This window comes from Balearica regulorum, chromosome 3 (genome assembly GCF_011004875.1).
Source record: "Balearica regulorum gibbericeps isolate bBalReg1 chromosome 3, bBalReg1.pri, whole genome shotgun sequence".
Taxonomy (NCBI): Eukaryota; Metazoa; Chordata; class Aves; order Gruiformes; family Gruidae; genus Balearica; species Balearica regulorum.
Genome location: NC_046186.1, coordinates 40,300,972 through 40,324,566, shown reverse-complemented (window position 1 = coordinate 40,324,566; position 23,595 = coordinate 40,300,972). Strand labels below are relative to the sequence as shown.

The 23,595-nt window shown below is 37.7% G+C and overlaps 1 protein-coding gene across 3 annotated transcripts in view; it reads right to left on the bottom strand.

Annotated features, from left to right (window-relative positions):
- Positions 1-894: 894 nt before the first annotated feature.
- The window catches only part of ORC3 (origin recognition complex subunit 3), a 37,666-nt gene continuing 14,965 nt past the window's right edge, over positions 895-23,595 (bottom strand). Inside the window, exons 8-20 of one of the 3 annotated variants that reach the window (XM_075747636.1) lie at positions 23,255-23,414; positions 22,343-22,456; positions 20,371-20,504; positions 19,823-19,886; positions 16,482-16,598; positions 15,497-15,576; positions 11,486-11,619; positions 8,999-9,084; positions 8,420-8,517; positions 7,383-7,524; positions 3,449-3,565; positions 2,262-2,341; positions 895-1,041 (exon numbers count right to left, since the gene is read on the bottom strand). In XM_075747636.1, coding sequence (XP_075603751.1) covers positions 936-1,041; positions 2,262-2,341; positions 3,449-3,565; positions 7,383-7,524; positions 8,420-8,517; positions 8,999-9,084; positions 11,486-11,619; positions 15,497-15,576; positions 16,482-16,598; positions 19,823-19,886; positions 20,371-20,504; positions 22,343-22,456; positions 23,255-23,414 — 1,432 coding nt within the window. In that variant the 3' untranslated portion in view covers positions 895-935. Of the gene's footprint in view, positions 1,042-2,261; positions 2,342-3,448; positions 3,566-7,382; positions 7,647-8,419; positions 8,518-8,998; positions 9,085-11,485; positions 11,620-15,496; positions 15,577-16,481; positions 16,599-19,822; positions 19,887-20,370; positions 20,505-22,342; positions 22,457-23,254; positions 23,415-23,595 lie in introns of those variants that run through there. The other 2 variants (XM_075747637.1, XM_075747638.1) reach the window with 2 other exon arrangements.

Below are 23,595 nucleotides of genomic sequence, written 5' to 3'. Positions count from 1 at the left end.
AAGCAAAACAAGGAATTCATTCACCACTTCCCATGGGCAGGCACAGGGCCAAAGGGCCAAGAAGGTTCTTTGAAGATCTGTCAGATAAGCAGTGCTCTAACACTCTTAGCCACTCATCCTTATTTTCACACAGCTGTTTCCTTTGCTTGCGTACAGTACAAATCCTCAGCAAAGAGAAAAGTTACAGTGTGTACTTTAGGTGTGGATTTTACTACTTCCTTCAAAGTGCATAGGTGCCATGTTAGTCTGTGCTGACACAAGTTCCCCTGACAGCGAGTCAGCTAGTACTAATCAACTTCACTAGGAAAAGGGAATGAATTAAAGTTTGCTTTTGCTCTTCTTAAAGAGCAAAAATTTGTATCATCTTAAAAATTAATCTGTCCCTTTCTCCTCCTCACGAAGGAGCTTTCAGGAAGTTATGGCCAGCTTTGGTTTTGAAGAACATGCAGCAGAGGCTGAACAGGGAAACTTACTGTCTTTTTTAGCATACTGAGTTTGTTTATTTTTAAATCGATAGTTCAAGGATCTGGAAGGCATTTTATAATAATGACTCAAATCCTATCAGCTTGTAAGCAAGTTAATAATATTGCTTTATCACTTCTGTAGCTTACACAGCCAGTGTTGTCCTTGTGGCTTGCTAGCCTGAATTACATCAGTATAAAGTATCGCACATCAAAGAAGATTAAAACTGGCACAAGGATACAGTATTTGGAACATGAGCATTAACAGAGCAGCACATTACACAGGGAGGCCGAGTATTAAAAACCAACATTGCTATTCAAGTCTACCCAGGCACTCAGAATGTATCTATCTCACAACATTCAGTCATCACTGACTTTGACTCAGTCTGCAAAGTTAGCAAGGACTAGTTCAGTGGGAACACGGCCATTGCATAAGGTTAGAAACAACAGGTTTATTAAGATCTTGGTGGCACATTAACAGGCTCCCCATGTCAACCTTGCCACGTGGTCAGTTTTCTGCTTGCTAGGCTTTATGAAGCCCAAGAGTTCCAGTTCAGAAACAGCTCGAATAAAACGAGCGCTGGACATTTCAGTAAAGGAAACTGAGTACACTTTTTATGGCACATAGTGATGGAGACACCATTCTCGCCAGGAGGGGAGGATTTCTAAGTCATGGCAAGCACAGATTACATAAAATGCTGCGTTGCACACTAAAATCGTTGGAAATAAGGGCAGAGCATGATTTGCCTACAGAAACACAAATCTTCAATCTAATCAGTATTTCTTTTGCCACATTCATACCATGTGGCAAGAAAGGAAGAGTTCCTTTCCCCACTAAGATTAAAACCTACAAAGATACTAATTTTGTAGTCTCAGAAGAAGAATGAATTTATGCTTTCATGTCCCTTGACAAAAAATGGGAAGATAGATAATTATAGAGGGTTTTTTTGAGGTTTCATAAAACACCATCTCCTTTTATTTGCTATTCACTATACCTTTCTTGTTGCCTTCCTGACACACAGCTATATATCCTTGAGTTAGAGAATTTCATTTTGTGTGAATTACCAGTGGAGCTTGTAAAAAAGAAAAGGCCTTATACGAAAGGGAAGCTAGGTGTAGTATTAGAGCATATAAATGTTCTTCCTGTAGTTAAGTATCCAATACAACTATTCATCTCTTTTCTGTGGCAGCACTGCTGCTGTAGTCGTGACTTTTGGTTCTAATGCTCATCCTTTAAATATTCTGCAGACCTCACTTAAGAATTGGGACAAAGTGAGAAGCAGAATGTATATTTTGTGGGAACTAAAATTCTCAATGCTACGGTACTAGAACTCGTGGCTTCTACAGAGACACTACTTTTGTAAGCATTTCCTCTGCTAATGCTTCCATCTTCCTCATAATAAACTACTGTCTCTATTTCTCCATTTGCTCTCTAGGTCACAGCTATCTTATCATCCATTCCCCAGTGATGCTCTCCCCCCTTCACGGCAGCTGTACCAACTCTTTGATGATTTAACCAAGTACATTAGCTACAATTTGTTTTACAGACTATTGGTTCTGTTTCAGACCCAAACAGTTCCTACAGACAAAAGCTGCCATCTTACCTCACCACCCCCAGCCCAGCTATTTCAGCTGATCTATTTCTGTGACATTTTCAGTACATTAAGGCTGCTTAAACTACTTGTCTTATTTTTCTGGCATTAGTTATCAGTGCACATGAAGCTGTATTTTAAAAATCCTGGTTCACTAATCCTGTAAGCCATGTCAATGTCAAACTTGAGAGAAATAAGAAAAGGATACTGGATAATATCATCCACCTGGTCAGAGGAAGCTGCATCTGCATTTGGTCCCTCAACTGCCATCACCACAGTTGAGAAAGCCTAGAAAAGGAAAAGCAGCACAGATTTAACACATTTCATAGACAGACAGAGCTGCATATGAAGTAATGAGCTCTGAGCTGATGACTATCACTCAGGAGGAATGAGATCTTGGAATGGTAACTCCATGAGAATGTCAGTTCAGCAGCAATCAGAAGAGCAAGCAAGGTTACATATTACCATGGCAGGAATACAAAATGAAAGACATCACACTCTGAACTCATGTGCTTGCATTTTAAATCCCAATACAGTTCTCATCCCTGACCCATTCTCAGAGAAAATACAGAACAAAAAAATATTCTCAAAGTGAGACTGCTTAAACATTCAGGAAAAATGAAGGAGATAAGTTGGCTGTGAAGAAATCTGTAAAATTGAGAGGCAGCAAGAGGCTGGGTAGGAATCTTCTGCCTACTTTTATTTCCAATACACAAACAAGGCAGCAGCAAACAAAACATACTCAGAACAAGCAGAAGGAGTGTCTTCTGCACTGCATGTAGTTAAGCTACAGAATTTCTTGCCAGAGGATGCTGTGGTTGCTAAAAAGTTACATTGGTAATGTAGACCAGGCAGGCTTACGAAATACAGAGAAACCATTCCAGTTTAGGAAACATGATTGTTAGCTGTTGGAGAATGTACATATTAATGTACGTTCTCTTGTTATACTCTCTGCTTTTGGTCACTGTACGAGACAAGCTATCAGGCTAGAAGCACCTTCGCTCTTCCCTTGCACAAGCATTCTCTCCAAGCCCCCCCCACCTGCCATGTGCCTGTTTCCATAAGTGTAACAAAATACTTAAAAAAAAAAGGAAAAGGAGGAAAAAAAAGGTAACTTTGCAAAGCATAAAATCTGATCTGTGCCAAGCACAAAACAGAAGCAGAAGCAAAGAATTTCATCACAGAGTAATAATGCTGGAAATAAATGATTCAGAGTAGTCAGAGGAAGACTCTGGGCTGGTGATTGGAGTTACTGTGTGTTTCTGCACAGGAGAGACTGAGGTATGCAATGATTTAAGCTGTCAAAAGGGGCACTAAAGAAAAGCAGACAAGCAGCAAAAAAGATAAATCAGAATATTGAAAGCAGGTAAAGGCGCCATTTGCATTGTCACATACCTCTAACCAATCAACAAGATTAATCAATCTGCCACACTCCAAATGAAGCTTATACACTATGCATATGTCAGGGGCTTTATTAGAAATGCTTCCTCCATCACTTTTCAAAGCTTGATTCTGATAAAAAAAAATGAAGGCAGTAACTTTGATCAGTTTTTAATCTTGAACAATTTAAAGGGCTAGATATAACATTATTTCAGGAAATTCACATGGTAGGTATTTTACCAAATGTTTACTGTTTGTGTGTTTAATGGTTAAGTTGATAGTACAAAGAAAAAACAAACCCCAAACCAGGAAAATAAGAAAACATACCATTAAAAAAAAAACCACAACAAAACCCCCATCCAGCTACTTCACTCCTGGCGTTCCTTCTACAATTTTGTACACTTACACAGTCTCTAATGAGTGATTATCTCATTAGGCTCTTCCCCAATTTTTTTGCTAGTTCTGCTTACATATCACAGAGAAATATTCTGTTCTATGGATTCAGGAAAAGCAACTAGTCATGATTTGCCTCAGACTGTATTATGTAGAAAATAGAAACATGTCCCTTCCCCCTCACTTCCACCCCCTACCCCCCCAAAAGGAAAGAGGAAGTCTTAGTATAGATCTATCAGATGTACTAAAAAAGTAAAATTGCTTCTCCCATCTCAGAGTTTTATCTTTGAAATGTAACAATCATTTCCCTCTGGCTTGAAACTCAAGCACCTACAAAGGCAAGTCTGATTTCTTACTAACTATTCTATATGTCAGGAAATTCAGGTCATCAGCACTGAACCATTTACTTGGGAAGTAAAAAAGCCACTTGAACCAGAAGCAAAAGTCTCTGTGGAGCTGCAGAAATTTACAACATTTCATGTTAGTTCATGATTATTTTCCCCAGTTTTCAGTTTTCGGCACTCTAAGAAGCCAGCTCTCTTAACATGAAAACAACCACTGATCATTCCTTTCAGTTCATAGTAATTTTTGCTAAAATGCTTTCATATGCTAATAAAATATGCAAGTTACTTTTGGGAAGTCTATAAAGCCCTAGCAAGGATACATAAGGATATATTCATAAATAAATGCTTTTCAAGATAGTAAAGAAGGCTGGGCAAAGAATATAACTTTACTCACGAATGTCTAGCTTACCTTTCACAGATCTCAATCCCCGCAATTTGTGAGACTCACACTCAATTTGGACTCTAGCACTTACGGGATGTTTCACTATTTCCAGAAAGCCTAACAATTTTCAAGTTTATTTATTCTGTATAAGGAATACAAAAGCTGCAGACATTAGGTTAATGTCTCTCAGTTCAGTCCAGGTGGTCTCCAGATAAATTCAGAGTAACATGGCTGAACCCTCAAAGTGTTACAATCCAGACATTAATTTACCAGATGATAATTCAGGAGCATACCATAATAGTTTCAAATACTACTGTGTTACTAACCAGCAGAGGTGAAGTTACACCTTCTGGCTGATCTAGTGGCTCACCACTGCCCAGAGGGATAACCCTACACCTTTCTTCTTTCCCCTCTGCTACTTCACCTAACTATGCTGGACACTTTGCATTGGCTTTCTAATCTTAAGGCCAGTACAGTTATCACAACCAAGAGAGGATGCAACTTCTAGAGCAACTTCACTCTCCTGGAACAGGTTCATCTGTAGAAATTAATACGTTGCTGGACCGCAAGCAAGTGCCGAGAATGATCCAGGAAAGATGTTACTGATTGGCACTGCAGGGTCTCTTCTGGCACCTGAAAGAATTCAGCCTGACTTGTGATAACTAGGCCAAGTCTTTACAGCACAGGGGGAGGGAGCTGCAGCTGCGTGCGGGGAAACCTCAGCTTCCTGAGCCGGCACTGCAGGCGTTGTCCCTGAGAGGAAATAACTAGACTGACAAGCAGGAAGCTGCCTTAGAATGAGCAGCCAGTTGTGAAGCCACCTGTACAGCACAGAGAGAGAAGAGTATGGGTGTGAGAACAACCCAGAACACTGCTGATGAGGGGTTTTCTCTTGCTTGATCCTGTCCCCAGAGCCTAGGCAGAGGACAGACTCATACCCTACTTGGGAATCAATGTTACTGTCTTTCCCAAGGACGTAATGCTAGTATCCCCTTTCTCCGATATGGGAGCTTAAGTACAACTCAAGGATTTTTGTTTCATAGCAATCAAAGTATCTTAATGGGTAATAGGGCTCATTCCTTGAGATCCATGTGAAAAAAACTGCCCTTCTTACCCAAGGTCAGGAACAAAACTTGCATGACCATCTAAACCCCAGGATGATCCAAGATCAGATTTCCTTGCGCTGACACAACACTAAGCTGTGCCTTGCTGGTATTCCAAGTTACGACTTGTTGAATTTTCAAGGGATGAGTGAAAAATTAATTACACTCCCCCCCCCCCCCCCCCCCCCCCCACCCCCCCCCCCCGGATAAGTATGATCCTTGCTTCACATTTTGCTAAATGAATAACTGGACTGGATTCCTGTAAGAAATGCATCACACATTAATCATTTGATCACTGAAGCAGATCTTTTTCTGTCCTAGCCTTCTGGATCGAACAGCTCTAGAGAACTTTGCTCTGGTCATGGCTCAGGAAAGTACAAGCCATGCAGTAGTCATGGATACAATTAAGAAAAAAATATTTCTTTGACTCACACAGATTAAAATGCTAAACAAGGTACTCAGCCAATACAGCTGCTGTTAGAAACTACGCCAAACCTTCACAATCTACTCAGAAAACATCAGAAATATGATAAAGTATGTCAAACAACAAAGTGCAGGATGACAGAGGACTTCAAATCCTGTCAACTCATCAGAGAGAATACTTATTAAACACATCAGTCGGTAGATTCTCCTAGCTCTCCTAATCTATATTTTTACAGGTTTTCTAAAAATATAAATTACTCAGTTCATATTAGGTCTCTCTGATGGTAGCCCACTCGCTAACTACTGTTTTCACAAATAAGCTCTTTAAGTGGTTTTAGAACTAACTCCTGCACACAGCAAAACTGAGAACCCTCATTCAAATGGAGGCACAATGCCAACAAACCCAATATGAATCGGGCTGTAGATGTCAAAGACTGATCTTTATCAAGTACGATTCCTGATAACTGTTGGCTTTGACTCAAGTAACATATAATCAGATACAGCTACAACCAGCGTTTTCTTCAAAACTGTAATCACAATTTTAAAGGAAATATTAAGGCACAAGGATAACCCCAAGTAGCACCTATAATCAAGGACAAAACAAAGAAATGTATGTTCACTCCTTTTCCAAATCCCACTCTCTTTCTTTCTTTTGGTCATCCTGTGAATTTGATTTATGAAAGAAATGGAAAGGGGCTGCTTTTCTTCTCTAAAAAAAGGGCAGGGTTAACAAATAGAATCAATGACAACCCTTTCTTGGACTCAGAAAGATAGGTTGTCAATAAACAACAGATATTAAAATAAATGTAAAAAGAAAACCAAAGGACTCCTTTAAATACGCTGTATTTAAGCTATTGTTAATGTCATCACTCCACCTCAACAGAGCCTTTACCTTACAGCAAGTCTACACAGTGAGGGCTAAACACCAGCCCTGTAAATAAAGTCTCTGGAAAGAGCCACAGGCACTGTATTTTCCCCACGGACAGTCAGGCCATTTGTAATGGAAGATAAAATTACTTTTATGCTACAAGAGAAAGAAAAGATGACGGCTAGAACATGCTCTGGAAAATGGATTCTCCATACAGAACTCTCTCCATAATTAGCTTCTTTATTTCATACAGACAGATTCCCTAGCTCTTTGCAAAGTCCCCAGCTGCTTATCAACACTAACTTGCTGGTTCTCTGCAAAACAGCTGAATGTGCGCCAAGCTCCATGAAGCAGCAAAACTAAGCCTTACACATCATCCTCATGTGTAGCCTTTGGAAAGTACTCCAGCACCACAAACAACTCACTTGTTTCTTACCTTCAGATAGCAGTATGGGTTATTTAAAGCTGTATGAAGTGCAATCCTTGGGGCAGCATTCAAGTGCCCACGGAGAACACTGGCTGTGTTGAAATACACTATCTCATGCAGAGTCTTGTGGTCTGCAGGAATAAGGTAAGTTCTGAAAAAGCAACATGAGGTATGGGGGAAGAAGGGGAGATACAAGCTTTACCTTAGGGGAAACAACAGAAGTCTACTGCAGACTACAAGAATGTATGTTTCCTAACCAGTAGTGACAAATCTCTGAAAAAATACGACAAACAGCACTGAAATAAACTTTTAAGCAGGGAAGTCAGTTATTATCAACTCTATATCTAATGGATTTAGCGTAGAACTCTAACTGGGCCACTGCCAAATTCAAAAATAAGGGCAGCAGCTGAAATGCTAACACCAGTTATGTACTCTACTCCACAGATCTTGCTTATCCATCTCGAGTCCTCCTGAGGAGTCTCTGCTCATCTTTGTCTTCATATTTGAAGCTATTTTCTTGGTACAGTGATATTTCTGTTAGCTGCTCTGCCTCCTCCCGCCAAGGCTCTATAATTAACAAGTGCCTTCATCTCTTCCCCCGCCCCAAGCCTTTCACCTTTTCTGCTGCAGAGCTGCCTCCAAAACCCTATCTGCTATGCCTTGCTCACCAAAACAGTTCCCAAAAATGGAGAGGATATCACACTTGACATCTATACAGTCTCATAAGTAGAACAGATCAGCAAAGATTAGGGTAAAAGCTCCTGACTATTTTGCCACATATACCCAGTCCTTCAACTTTTTTCTGCAGCCAAAGTAAGTTGGTCAATTCATGTGCCAATTACTTCTACTGATCTATGGAAAAGAGATTTTTTTTTTTTAAATTATTAATTTTAGAGACCTCATCAAAGAAAGCATAGGAACAAAAAAAAGTATGCTTCATACCACAGGGACCAAGACACAATTTTGACAAGATTAACATGTTAGCAAATTTCTGTTGCAACTTACGGTGCAAACCAGTGCAGGAATATAAAATGGGAAATGCTCACCTTACAAGGCTGTCTATATAGTCAACAACTTCAAAACGAAGCATTTCAAACTTCGTCAGTTTCTTAGACCGCCTTGATTCCTTCAACTCCAACAAAGTCTTTAAAAAAAAGTGGTGCATAAATCTACATGGGAGGTAGTTATTCTCTGGAGAACATAAACTATACGTTTAACATGTATAATTAATTTTTGCTGGCATGTCTTCACTGATGATGTCTGAAAGTGTGATTGTGCAGTTATTTTTATTTAGGCCAGTGTATTCAGCTCTCAAACTGGTAGGAGTTTGGGAAATTCAAAGAAATATGTGTTAGGCAGAATGTGTAATTTGCAAGTTAAACAAGAAGAAACCCCCTAATTTGCATTTTAAAATCCTAGTTTATGACAGATATTTTCTATAATTTTCTATGCGTCAGGTGGGCCTGACATACATAGTTGGTACTTATTCTTTCATTTTTAAGAAAAGTTACTTATACACAACCTTTACTCAGAGCTCCAGCAAACTGGGAAGAACTAACAATGGACAATTAAAACTTGCAAGGTTCAATTAAGGAACTAGTCAGTAAAGCCTACGCAGGCCTAACCTTCTGAAGATGATAAAGGTCTGTCTTCTTCTGGAGCTCCTTTTGTGACGATACGGACACATCTCGTTCTTGGATAGCTTCTGCTACTAGAACAAAACTAATGTTTGATATGTGGGGTAAACTTTTCCTGACTACCTACATAAGCCCCCTAACCCAAGCAATCTGAGAAGCGTTCAGTTACTTGTTCACATAGACCCAAACACAAGCAGCTTTTAAGTCTTGCACCTTGTAAAAGATTGTTAAAAAAGGAGTCTGCAGTGCAGCTTAACCAACAGTAATTAAGTAAGCGAAGCAATTCAGCCCCGAGCAAAGATCCAGCACAAGCCTTGCACATCCCTTGAATTCTGCTTATGTCATCCTAGGTCATACTCTCAACATTTGCAGGTTGGACAGATTAGTACTAGATGCTACTGATGCTTTAGGAGTGTTCAAAAAGTCTTTCTTGTGCAAAAAGACCACAAAATAAGAAATGAGTTCTCCCTACTTAACCCAGAAACTGCAACCAGAGCAGCAAACCAGAAGTGTACTAAGGTATTTCATTGTCCAGTTTTATTGTTATCTTAATTTATAACAAAATTTTGTTTTCATAGTCTCGTAGTTTGTTGATCAATTCCACCAATAATTAGTAATTTTTAGGCAAAAACAAAGAAGCAAAAACTCCCAAAGCACAATCAATGCCAGGATGAGTGATAATCAAAATCAAAACACAAGGTAAATAGATTTCTTGCCTTACTTATGAACTTGGTAATAAGATGGAAATTCCACCTACAGATGACAGGTAAAACTCCACTCAGCTGTGACACTCATGATACATGAAAGCTTTTTGGTGACCTACATAGAATGAGCTGGTATTTTCCAGTGCCCTGTGGACGTTTGTGTTGAAGACTGCAAAACAGAGAACTTCCTCTCTCCACTACTACACCGATATATTTTGAGATATTTTTAATCAAATCCTTTAGCTCAAAGTAGACTGAACATAAGGATATTTTGTTTCCTCAAGCTTCATGGTTTTATTTTTTCCAGTTCATTAAACAGTCGGGAAGATGGACTTTGTTGTTGTTAAAAAAAAATAAAAAATTGGACTATCCTTTCACCAAGGGCTCTGTGGGAGATTTGGGTACATAACATTTTTGGCAGACTTCTGAAAAATCCTGCTAAAGATCAACACAATCACAGAAACATACAGGAAGAAGTCACCTAACTTGGCAACCTATCCATGTAAAGTTTATCTTAACTTCCGCTTCTCACTTTTTCATTATAGCTTAAATCCACTTTGAAAACAAACTAAGATCATTCATGGATTCATGAGACCTTCTCTGCTTTAAAACCATCTTCAAATTCTAAGTGAAAATAAATACTGCCTTTTTTGTTTTATAGTTCTGCATGTCCCTGAATTCCCAGAGCGTTCTTTTTTATTTATTCCTTCAAGGTAAAAATCCAACTACTTAAACGCGTTTTGCTTCAATTCTTTTTTTCCAAACTAGACGAACCTTTAGGTACTCCATCATAGTTCAGATTCTTCAGTGACATATACAGCTTTTTCAAAGTGATCACCTATTTCCTGTGCCATGGCATCCTGTAGATGCTATTACTACCTCTATTAAAAAATACACAGTACAGGCAAGAGCCAATTCTTCTAAACAAGCCTCAGTTAACCCTAGAGCATTGCATGACTACTTTAATTAATATTAGATTGCTCTTGGTAGCTTATTGCCTACTTGTCCAAATGCTGGGTAGCAACCACATTGATAATGAACTTAATTTAACATGCATAAAACAGACCAGATGATAACCACTTCATCTTCAAAAGGGAATCAAAAGGGAGCAGTTCTCCGTAGTTGAGGGGAAGCAACGAAATTCCTGTTCCAGAAGAATGCTAGAATATGTCATATTCCTATTTCAGGAATATTTCTGTTAACCTGCCTCTGAATGCTGCTACTCATTTGCCTTACTAAACTTTCAAATATGTCCTCTACCATCAACAATCAAATATATGGGCCTGACAAGTTACAGCACGTCAGCAGAGCCCTGACAACTGGCGCTTGGTGTGTTAGCTCTTGTATGAATTTAACTGAAGGCGCGGGTGAAAGAACTTTTATATACATTTGGATTAAACACCATGTCATAAGGAAGTCTGCTCCTATTTATCTTTCAATACATGTTTTTATTTGTTAAATGTTTTTAATGATTGCAACATCTGGTAAAATGCTCAAAATATACCTATGACAGATTCAGTGAGTAATGTTTGCTGATCTGTCCAATTTCTTATCTTGCATCACTCTTCCTCATTACAAAAACCATGAACCACATACCAGTAAAGAATACAAGCATTTCCTAATTCTGTGCATGTATTTAAAAAAAGATCCTGAAAAATCTGATGGTCTGATACAATGACAGGTTATCACCAAGGAAAATAATACCCATTGGTCAGATTATAAACCAGGTTTCATATAATCTGCAATGGAATGTATGATGGTACACACCCACCTTCTAGTTTCTGAAACTGGGTCAAGAACTCCTTCAACTTCTCTACTGTCTTATCAAACTCCTTTCCAGAAGATGACACAAAAATTTCCACACATTGTTGAAGCATGGTTTCCAAATCAGACTTATTCAACATCCTAAAAGACACAATTGTTGGCTGAAGTTGAAATGCAGAATGATGAAACAGCTTTCAATGTTCTTAGTTGGAAAAAAGTTAAAAAAATAATTTGAAAAACTCATTTTAAGAGAGAAAACCTCCAAGATTTTCAGCATTCAGTCATAGTAGTCAATTTTTTCCCTTGCTGTCATTAACAGAAAGAAACAAATCAACTTGGACAGATGTCTATCACATTTTCCTGCAGAGCTGACAATGAAAGCTTTTCTGACATTCTAGCTAAAAACACTTGCTAGATACAGAGTTATAATTTTTGAAACTGTGAGTCAGATTAAAAAACCCTCATAACTCATTCCCAAGAACAGTAAATGAAATGGAAAAAAAACCAACCCAAATTAAAAAAAAATCAGATGAGTATGTATTCACACATCCACAAAATCCATTACTCTCTGTGATTCAGAATGATTCTCAAACAAAATGTGAATATTTAATCTTAATTTAAAAGATATCAAAACAAGTCCTTGCAAAGATCCATAAACAAAATCCAGAATTACAGTCATTGCATCAAGCCAGCACCATTACACATGCATGTAATTTTTTTCATGCGGTGCAAGAGGTTCCCATTGCTAAATACTCTGGTTCTGAACAATCGCACATTTGTAATAGCTGCTGTTACTAGGAGCCCTTCCCAGTTCATCCTTGTGTTTTTGCTTTGTCTTATACAAAACAAAGGTACTAACAGTCAAAGGATTTTAGAAGACACAAAGAACACAGCTATACAAAAAAGGGAGCATGATGGACGAATGAAATGATGACGATCACTGTATCTGACAGTGGGTCTCCATATCAGATACCTAAACATTGACTAAGAGAGATTTAAGGAAGAATTTTGAAGAGGCTAGGGAAACTTTATGGATGTCTGGAGGGACAATTGCAATTTGAGTTCTAGTTTCTGACTGGCAGTTGATGCTAAATGCTTTTAAAGGCTAGAATTCGAAACTTCAGTTTATCCAATTCAAGGTTATTGATTTTTGCAAGTCAGGTGTTGCCTTCAGATACACTTGTTTTGTACAGAAGAGCATCAGGAGTTAACAACAGAAAGGGTGACCTTGACCACACAAAAGGCTAGAAAACATTTTGAAACTGTCTTGTAGAATATAATGGGTAAACAAGATAGCCTTCTTCCAGGCCAGACAAAACACTGTAACAATTAAACACCTAAGATGGAGAGAATATAACCACATTCGGAGACCTGTGAATGGGAAAGAAGAAATTTACTTTAGTAGTATTATTCAAGAAGAAGCTGCAAGTTCTAGAAAAACTTATTTACGAAAACAGTGTGATTACAGGGCCCAAAGAACAGGCAAGAGGATGGTTATCACATACCAGGAAACAGTAAAGGATCCTTTTCAACCTTTTGGGCTTGAGATTACTGCAAGGTATGCCAGGAATCGGAGTGTGGAGTTAAGACTTTAATTCAGTTAGGAGACAGGCTTAACGCACAAAGGAAGATCTCAGATCATCCAAAGACAGTAAATAAATCTGTCTCTGATTATGCAGAGACAAGTTATGGAAAAGAAGAAAGGAAGCTAGGATGAAGTCCACAGAAACTCCTTCTGAATGCTGAAGTGGGGAATCATCTGAAGAAGTGATAACAGAGGTTGGTCAACAACAAAATGTTAACAGTCACAGAAGGGCAGGACTGTGTAAGCTGTATGTGATGAATGGCATCAATCATTAGCAGACAAAGCCAGAGTACAGTATCTAGACAGAAGACAACAGGTCAGACAGTACTCAAAGTTTTGCCAACTGAAAGCTTGACCAGATGTCCCAGTCAGTTAGCTGCCCATAAGCAATCAAGTGGGACACTCTCCAACATGTCTTAATCTTATCTCTCTTCTGATTGGATTAATCCAATGTGAACTAAAGCTCACACACTCTCCCCATGTCATTTTTTAGACTAGACAACTAAAGTAAAAAACTATTGGCTAGATTGCTAAAGTTAGATCACCTGAAATGGCATCTTTGGGAAGAGCACTTTTAGCAGAAGGGATAAAAGCCAGTCCGAGGAAAGGCTCAAGTAGAGAAACAACCAACCACAAAAGTAACTCAACAACTGAAACTCCCACATTCAAACGTAATTCATGAAGGGCAAAAGAGAGACTGTGTTACAAATCAAGAAATCAAAAGCCACTCTATTTTTTACTTTCTAAATACAAGGAAAAAAAGATGGACTCCAGAAAAACATTGAAAAGAAGAATAAGGGATAGGAAAGGCCAAACAGGATATCAGTAAGTGATGTGGCCCCTGGGAAGGCAGAGATATTAAGGAACAGTGAATAACCTCCACACATGAGCAAAGGGGAAAAAAGATTGTGAGAAGGGGAAAGATCACATTTTATCATTTTCTTCTAAAAGACAGCAGCGTGATTCTATGCAGAAAAAGCAGAGACAAGAGGAAGTATGTGTGAAATGGAAAAGAGAGTTAAAGAAGTAGTTAAAAGCTAAAAAAAAAAAATAATTACAGCTAGAATCCCAAGTATTTGAAGGAATTGTGTTGAAGGAGTTTTGTTAGAAAAATGACAATAATTCCTGGATTTTAAGAATGAAAAAAATCTATGAAAAGAATGACTGTGAAAACTGTATTTCTATGAGAAGCTCCCACAGTGGGAGCCAGGATCAGAGGAAAAACAGGAGGGAAATGAACAGATAAGAATAAAGGGTCAGCAAGCCAGAATCTGATGGTAGCATCAACTTTGAGATAGGAGAAGAGGCAGAAGAATTCAGAGTGGAAGAAAGCAAATTAAACATAGGAGAAGAAAAAGGAGAGAGAAAAATGGCCAAGAGTTATTAGAAAGTACAGAACAGACAGTAGAGGAAAGCAAAATGACACATTTGTGGGCAAGGGTAGATAGGTGATTGAGTGCTGTCAAGACTGACGAGTCAGAGAAGGATTATGAAGGAAAGACTGTAGAAATGACAAATCAAGCATGTAATCCTTTCAAAGGGATGAGGGTAAAGAACAAAGCACAGTGGCAATGCATAAGAACCACTCAGTATGGCAAAGGCACAGTTTGAAGAGTATGTTTCCTTGTGTGTATGAGCCCAGAAAGTTATCCTTCACCCACCACTAACATGGTTTTTCTATGCAATTTTACAGTCAGACACATTAAACCTCACAAGCTCAGAGGCTCTTGAAGAGGCAGTTACGGTAATGGTGTTGCATCAGCTCCTTGTGCAACAGAACCAATGTATTATTTGAATGAATGCAGCTATCAGGAAACACCTACTTGCCACGATAAAGCACGTTTAAAAGTCTGTAGCTGCAACATTGCAATTGAAGGGTTTTCTATTAAGAAAATTGGCTCAGATTACTTTTCCATTTTAAACACTGACAGACAACACAGGTGTAGATTCTCCTAAAGTCCTAAGCTCACAATAACACAAAAAATTAACTCAGTCCCTGTACAAACTGTTACGCAAAGGAGGCAAGGGGAAAGCAGTAAAATGAAATTAAGAAAGGCCTCAGCTACTCATTTGGAACAGATGCTAATTTTCACAACAGATTAAAATTTAGGCCAACTAAAACTAATAATTTGCTTGATAATATCTAACACAATCATACTTTAAAAGACAAAACCCATCTGATGTTCTCATTCACACACAGTAATCTCACTGGTTTCAGCATAATTACTCAGGGCATGAGAGACAGAACCTGGTTGAGTTTCATGGAAAACAGTAGAAAGACACCACGAAAACAGCAGTCAATTATACTCGCAAACAATCCTACAACTAGCTGTGAACAGGTAATATCCTCAGCTTTAAGTTCCAGAATAACCGATGACTGATGTTCTCCATATGTACAGTGGTATTAAAACAAAATGGAAAAAAAAAAATCACCTTGCTAGCTGAAGAGATGACTCATACTCCTCTGTCTCCCACACTCGGTTTTCCAAACATGCACAATGCAGCTCCCTGATCTGTTATGCAGAGGGTGAAGAAAGGATAAAGTGTTTTACAAACAAAGTAATGCAGAACTCTTACAACAAGCTTTTCAAAGTAATACGTAATTTCTTTGGAGCTTGTTTTCCAGAGATGCAGAACGATTGCAAAAGAAATGAGTGTTTAGTATCTTATAGAACTAATCTCCTAGCATTGCTGGAGCCTACGTGTTGCTCTGCACCAGCTTCCAAACAACTAACGCTCAGATGAAGATACCTGCAGAGAACAGAGAGGAACTCCAATCAAATGCCCCAGCTAAAACATCTTTTTATTCTCAAATACTGGGACAGTTCATGCTGATTTTGTTGTTAGGGACGGATTCTAATAACAGTGTGGAATACACTGAGAACTGAAAGGCAAGTGCACATGCACGGAATACACTGCTCTTCTAGTGGAAGAAATTGCTTAGCATGAGAAGGTGGATTAAATGACATTAGAGCACTATGGCTATTAAGAGCAACTATCACTGTTCCCTTACTATCATTTCATTCTGTACAGAAGGTTGCTAAAACTCAGCCTCTTCATCTGAATTTGACTAGCGAGCTAATACGCAGTAGAAGAGTATGCACTGTCTGCAATGTATACTGTATCTGCATACAGATAATCCCAGATGTGGGAAAGTCAACGTGTGGATTCTTTTGCTTATCTGTCCATCTGCCTCCTCCTGGAAACTCCTTCGCTGACAATTGCCATCCACACCACTAAAGAAACCACACGCTGTTGCCCTCTGTCCATAGCAAGAAAGCAACTTTCTCCATTTTAAGAAGTAGGGGGCAAAGCAGCAGAATAGTAAACAAAGAGAAAGAATAAATACTTATTCAGATGTCATACTTCAAAACAAAAAAACCCCATGTTTAACAAAAATGGAAAAATGGTACATCACCTGCTTGCCCAAAGGATACTTTGGAAGAGAAGATGTGAAAACATGAAGACATCTCAGAACTGAAACATAATTCTCATGGTAAACATGCAAGTCCTCCAGCAACTTCTGTATTATTTCCTACAGTGACAGAGTAATTGTTTCGTAAGTCATTCCGACATCCATTTACTTAAAACTCTCATAAAGTACTTAAAATTACTGCAAAGTTTTGACATTGTGGTGTGCTATGATTTAAATCATCAGTGTTAAATTAAGACCACTATGCAAAAAAGCTGTATTTCAACAGTCCACTGCAATCACATTGCATGTTGTTAACTTTACTTTCTTCCTCCATCTCAATGCAGATTTGTTATTGATAAGCATTATTATTTTACCATTTTCAACTATATTTAGCCTTTAGATTTGGTATGTTATCTTGCAAAAATGAGATTATACACTATATCTTTAATAGGCAATGAGGAATTATATAGGTACTTTTACTTAAATCCTTATTATTTGCATTTTTATATTACAAATGCATTTAAAAATCTATTTTTTATATTGTGGGTGGCTGCTGGTTTTATTAGTTAGGTATATGTAAAACCATCAGTTCAAAGAAAATAAAGAAATATGCAGTTGCTGCTCCTATGTGCTCTTAATTTGACTTCTGTTTATTTACAGATTGAGAACTTCAGGAAAAAAAAATCCTGTATTAGGAAAAAGAAATTATTAACCACTGCTACTGAATTTAACGGATGGCATCTCATTATCACTGGCCTCCCATGAAAGTATATATAACACTTCTGCAAAACTGCACTCAAAATTTCTGGTAGCTGCTTTAAAGTACTTTGGGTTCGTTACATTTAAGTTTGTGAATTAGAATATCTTCTCTCACCTGTCTTCACTCAAAGATAAAGAGGAAAAAAACCACAGGATTATCTACATAGTTTGTTGCCATTTTGCTCTACTCTGAGCAAACCATTCCAAATAGAAACAGAAAAATAAAACAAGCCACTGAAGTTCTCTGAAGTTCAACTGAAATAAAGGGTATCAAAGATTAAGGAAAAACAATCCAAAAACTAAAACCTTATCTGCAGGCAACATGAGGAAGTACTGACACGTGGAAAGATTAAGTATCATACAGCAAAGACTGAAAGTCACTTAGTACTGCAGAGATCTTTCTGATGTTAAAAGAGTTCAAGATGATTAAAAACATTGAAGATGTTTCTCCCCATAGACTTTTTATCTATTAAAATTTAAGGGTCACTGATACAGCAACTGTTTAAATGACTTCCAAGGCCTTAGGGTAGACACTCACAAGTCTGTATTTTAATTCTAAGCAGGATCATTAAAAAAACAAAACAAAACAAAACCTGAGAATAGAACAAGTTCTTTTTAATGCTACTACATCAATCTTACTCCCTCAAACCCAGAGTATTAGAGCATCTGTATTTCCCTCATCTTGGTTTCCAATTCAAGACTGATGTAGTTAATATACATAAATAGCAATGCAGTAGGACTATGTATTTTGCCAAATAAAGGAGCAAAAAGGTATATTCTGTTTTAGAAGAGTTTAAAAACATTATTAGAAGACTATGCAATGTTATTTCCATAAATACAGATCACCCTATTTACATAATTTCAAATTAAATTTGCCATGAAAACTTTCAGAGTTGTAAGTAATTATGATGTAAAATTGCTTTTAAAACAGATTATGCTAAATAAGTGGAACTCTTCGCATAGTTATCAAAAAAGTGGTAACAACATGGAATATAAATTGTGACTGACAAAGGGTATTGCAGGCTTAGGTGTTAAGCTTGAACAGCAAGTTTACCTGGTCCTGAACATGAAGAGTAAATTTATATGACATAGTACCACAGGGACTTTGAAAGTGTTTCCAAAATTTGGAATGACACTGTAGATTAGTATGACATACAGAATAAACAGCATCTCATTAATGCAGCAGTAGGGCCTTTTCTCCCCAAGTAGACTAACCTGCCAGCTTAGCAATGCAGTAATAGCCTACCCCTATTGTAGAGATTAGAACAAGTGTTTCCAGTTAAAATTTGTCAGAAGAATCATATGCACATGAGTACAAGAATTCCAGCTTCTTTCCCAAACTTATACAGTGAGGCTTGTGAAATAAGGAGTATATTAATAAACATATAAAGTTTAAAACATCTAAAGTTTAAACTGATGAGTATATAACTTTCAAAGTAGCAGCCCATTACATGGCCTTTAAACTTTAAACAAAGAGCCTCAGCTGCTCATTCCCACTCCTTCCCTCCTGTTGTTTCAACAAAAGCACTTATGCACCTGCGGAGTGAACTGCATTAGAGAAATCACTCTGCAGAAACAACCCAGCAAAAAAAAAGTCTTTTTTTTTTTTTGTCAGGTTACTTTAATTGGATTGTTTTTCTGATTACATTCATTGCACAGGCACACAAGCAGTTGTGCTGGCACATCTGCTGAGGTGTGAATAAACAGCAAGAGAAGAGCAGTAGCCCAAGCTATTTTTGCCACTGAAGACTATGGATCATAAAATCATGTATAAATCATGTATTGCCTTGACTACTACAATTGCACTGCACTTGACAACTTGCCTGCTACCAACCTCTATTCCAGCCATTATCATTGCTCTTCACACTTGAAAAGCCCTAACAAACCAGGAAGCTCTGCTAGGATAAATTAATTGCTTTATCTCTAGTAGTACCATTTGCCTGACAGGTTAGCTATTCTTGAGATGAAGAATTAGGAGAAACCCTTCACTCTAAGCAATGCTTCTACTGGGAGTGGTTCAGCTGGTGAAAAAAACCAACAGATCTTTGTTGCTAAATTCCTACAGGGCCCACAATAGCAGTAGCCTGACTTTAATCACTTGAAACACCTTCAGATAAACATGTAACAAAGTTTTAATCCTGTATGACAGCTAGTATGAATGTATGCCTCAAGACCCAGGCTGCCCTACTGAGTTCGATCAGAAACTACACAGAGGGTATGGAGGATTAAGTGCTTATGAAATAACCTCCAAGATTACTTATTCATTCTTCAAACACTTCAGTGACTTTCCAAGAAAGTCAGTCTGAGTAAGCACTAAAAGACCAGGCCATAAATAAACCTTGAAACCTTCTTTTTAAGCAGTTACGTTTCTAGACATAGGTAAAAATTGATGTAAGAAAAGTTGTGCAGCTTTGTATAAAGGTATACCTGGTAACCCTAATTCTCCATTACTGGACATGAAGCACAGTATGTACTGGATGAAGGATGTTATATAGAACTATACATCTTAGTCTTGCATTTTATTATGCTCCACAAACTAATATATTGGGAAAGTTATTTTTCCAAAGGCACTCTTAAAATTTTACCTTTAAGAAGTTGTCTGCTGTCAGCAGTGCAATCTGTTTCTCTGAGGCTTGACTTTCCACATACCTGATGGCAAGAAAAAACAAGAACCTAAAATTATATTGTAAAGTATGATTAAAGAGTATAGGGGTAAAAAATTTAAAAAGTTTATGCTGCTATAAGAATTTCTTTGGAAATATTTGAAAAGGGACAGTCAAATCCAGTAAACTGAAAGGCCACTCCAAACCCGAGAGACTATGCCCCAAGTCAGCTTAACAAGTTCAAAAGTGATTTATGGTTATTTGTTATAATTACTTGTTTCTGTATTAAGAACAAGAGAAAAAAAAAGTTCAAGTTATTAGACATCAGAGAAGCTGTACTCTCTAAATCAGAAAATTAAGGCTTCCTGAAAGTATTTAGAATTTTCCTCCTTTTGATCAATTTACTTTTGCTATAGAAACATATGCACAAGCGATCTACAGTTTTCGCAGAGCTACATTTACAGATTCCTTTTATCTTTTTTAAAGCTGACTACATACAAGATTGTCCAAAAACTTATTTTCCCTTTTACCTTCTGAAAGAGGGCAGTTTTCGAACGTTTTCACACTGATCATGTGATAAAGAATTTACCCTCTTCTTAGTGTCTACCAGTTGGCAGCACAGTACACTAAGAGGCTGGGAATAGAAATGCTCCACCATACAGAGCTGAAAAACAAAGCAAGAAACAGTGATGTTAATAAAATTCATCCTCCCTGCTATATCTACCTTTTAATGCTTTCTTATTACTACAATGCATGCACTACAATGGTAGTAATAGTATTCCTCTTAAAAAAAAAATAAATCATTACAGTTCATAAATATTCCATAAGTCACTACTGGCTGCTGATTATTCAGTTTTAAATACAGTCACATAATTACCTTTTTTGCTGTATATGCTATTCGTATTTAGTACCTCATCTTCTCCTCCCTTACATAATGATAACTATAGCTTGTCAAATATTTTCTATTCACTTATGTGAATGACTGCATTCTTTAGGTTACATATTCAGTCCCAATGCTCACAAATAACAAAGAATATATTTAAAGATATGAAAAGCAGCTACTGTACACAAACTTACCACATGTCCTAATTTCAATTTCTGTTTCATGTACACAAAAATATACTGCTAAGCTCTTACTATGCATACATACAAATGTGCTTTATCACTGATTTCAGCTGCACTAAATGTTTGTAGCATCAGGGTCTTGCAGAAGAGTAGCATATACTCATCACATCTATTCTTCAAAACAAAAACCCAAACAGACTACCTCACTAAAAACTTTTAAACCATACAAACTGTCAAAGGGGAAAGACACTTCCTATCAGAAAAGTTAACATCACTCCTATACATAATGAGATGATGGTGACCCCTTGTACTTATCACTTAGGAAATCTGATCTGAAATTGCTTTATCCTTGAATACTTTTAGCATGCAAGCCATATGCTGTCAGAACTAGGACTTGTATTTCTGTATCAACCCAATGAAGACTCATTAAATCCTGGTGACTCTTTCAAATAAGAGGACTTGAAACCTATGAAAGCCAATTGCAGGTCTGTCTGCAGGAAGAGGTACTACAGCCAGGATATTTCTCCTGGCTACATGTAATTATTGAATCTTAGATATCAAAGAGTCTGAGACACCCTAAAGGTGCATGACACTAAAGGAGCATGTTTTACTAACAGATTCACTCATAGAACCGGGCAAGAAAGAAAAAATTTCACAACCCTGCATTAAAACAGATTACAGGGACTACAAATTCTTCAGAGAATTCTTGTTCACATCCCACAAAAGCTACAAGGAGTCTCAGACACAGAAATACATCTAGATATGAAGATCTATATAAGCCAATAAAAATATCATTATGCTCTGTACAGACTATAGACTATTTTTGGAAACCTTGAAGTCTTCCACTTTGTCTCCTGAGCAGGTAAATGTAACTCCTGCACTGCTGCACAGCTGCTTGGAGCACAAGCACCACCTACTCGGAGGCACAAAGTAAGTGACCGTACAGCTCCTATTTCCCTGAACAGGTAAGAATCGAGCATCCAGAAACTGTGCCAGAAGAGTTCAGGCGGGGAAGAGACACTACTACAGCCTACTCACACCATGACAAACTGGAGTACAAGGACCTGGTGCGGAGGATCAGAGCTGGAGAGTTCTGCCAGGGCTGTTAGAAGCCACAACCTAATATATAGCAAAATATAGGTCTTTCTACCCACTAAGGCAGATTACTCATTTAAATGTAAACTTTAAATATATTTTTTTTTGCAGCAGAGTAAGCTTTTACATGCTTCTTCATACCTGTTCTACAAGTTTTCCCTTAAAACCTTAGCAGTTAAGTTTTTAACACACCCACCTGTTCACTGATCCAAACTGTTTGCAAAGGACATTTTTTCATCCAATTCAGTGAAAGCAAGATTAGGACCTAAGAAATCTTACAATGCCTAGTAATTACCCATTGTTTTCACAACCATAATTTGAGTTCTTGTTACGATTACCTACCTGAAATCCTTTGATAAAATTCTGGACAGAAAAATCATGGTACAAGAATATGTTGATGAGAACCTGCAGAACTTTCTCACCCAGTTTAAAGGGAAACTGGGTTGTCAGAAGCAGCTAAGGGAGACAAAAAGGAAAAAGCCATAGCAGAAATTCCTACCTGAATTCAACTCAGCAAAATTTCTATATAGGTTTTGATACAACTCTCAGTACGTGTTAGCATTCAACTGAGATACTAAATACACTGCCAACTTCTAAAAACAGTATTTCTACTAAAATATCCATGCAAAGATTGATTTTCAGTTTATTATGTCACCATATTTTTGTAAGTACCGTTACTAACATGCAACATTTGAAGTTAGTTTTGCTTAACGCTTTTTTTTTTTTTTAAAAAATTAAAACCAACAGAATAGACATTGCTGTAACAACCAGGGACACCACTACTTTCAGGATGTGTAACAGCGATTTTGGAAATCCTGCACAAAGTGGTGTACCGAGAATCGCACAGGCACGGTGTCTCTATGGCTTGACCTTTCATATAATTCTGCTAATTTTTGACAGGCAGCAAAAATCAGGCTGAACTGAATTTTTCTATGTTTAAAGCTATCTTTTTCTGGAACAAAGTATAACTCAAATCAAAGCATTACTTTAATGAGGAGGTGGGAATGTCAAAGTTAATTGCCCAAGTATGTATGCACAGATGTCAATGCAAATGAAAGATGAAATCAGGTGTGTGACTAACGTGAGAGGTAAGCTCTCAGTATTAAGCTACTCTGCTATGAGTAGAAATATCCAAAACCCACAGCTCTCAGGAACAGATTCAATTTCAAAAGTTTCAGGCAAACCTACTTTTAAAGGCCACACGTGTACACTGTGCTTGAATACACACACACTCCTATTTAGAAAGGGAATTACCTTGTCAATTATAGTAGACAGGTGCTCCTTGCAGGAAAGAGACTGAAAAAGCTCTATACACAGCAGAGAGGAAACAGAGTGAGGAAGTAAGCTGTGGATAATCATGGGAGATGTAGCGATTCCAAAAATCAGTACTAGAGGCAATTCATGGATATGCTGACTAGATCGTAGGGGAAGGGAGAAAAAAAACATAATAGTTACATTATAGAAAATCATGAAACAAATGCATTATGTTCCTACTACAGCACTGAGGTTAGATGTAGAAGGGGTAAATTAAAAAATTGTTGCCAGCAAACCAAAAGAGTTTTGATGCAGAATAAAATGAAAAAGAAAGGAAGCTA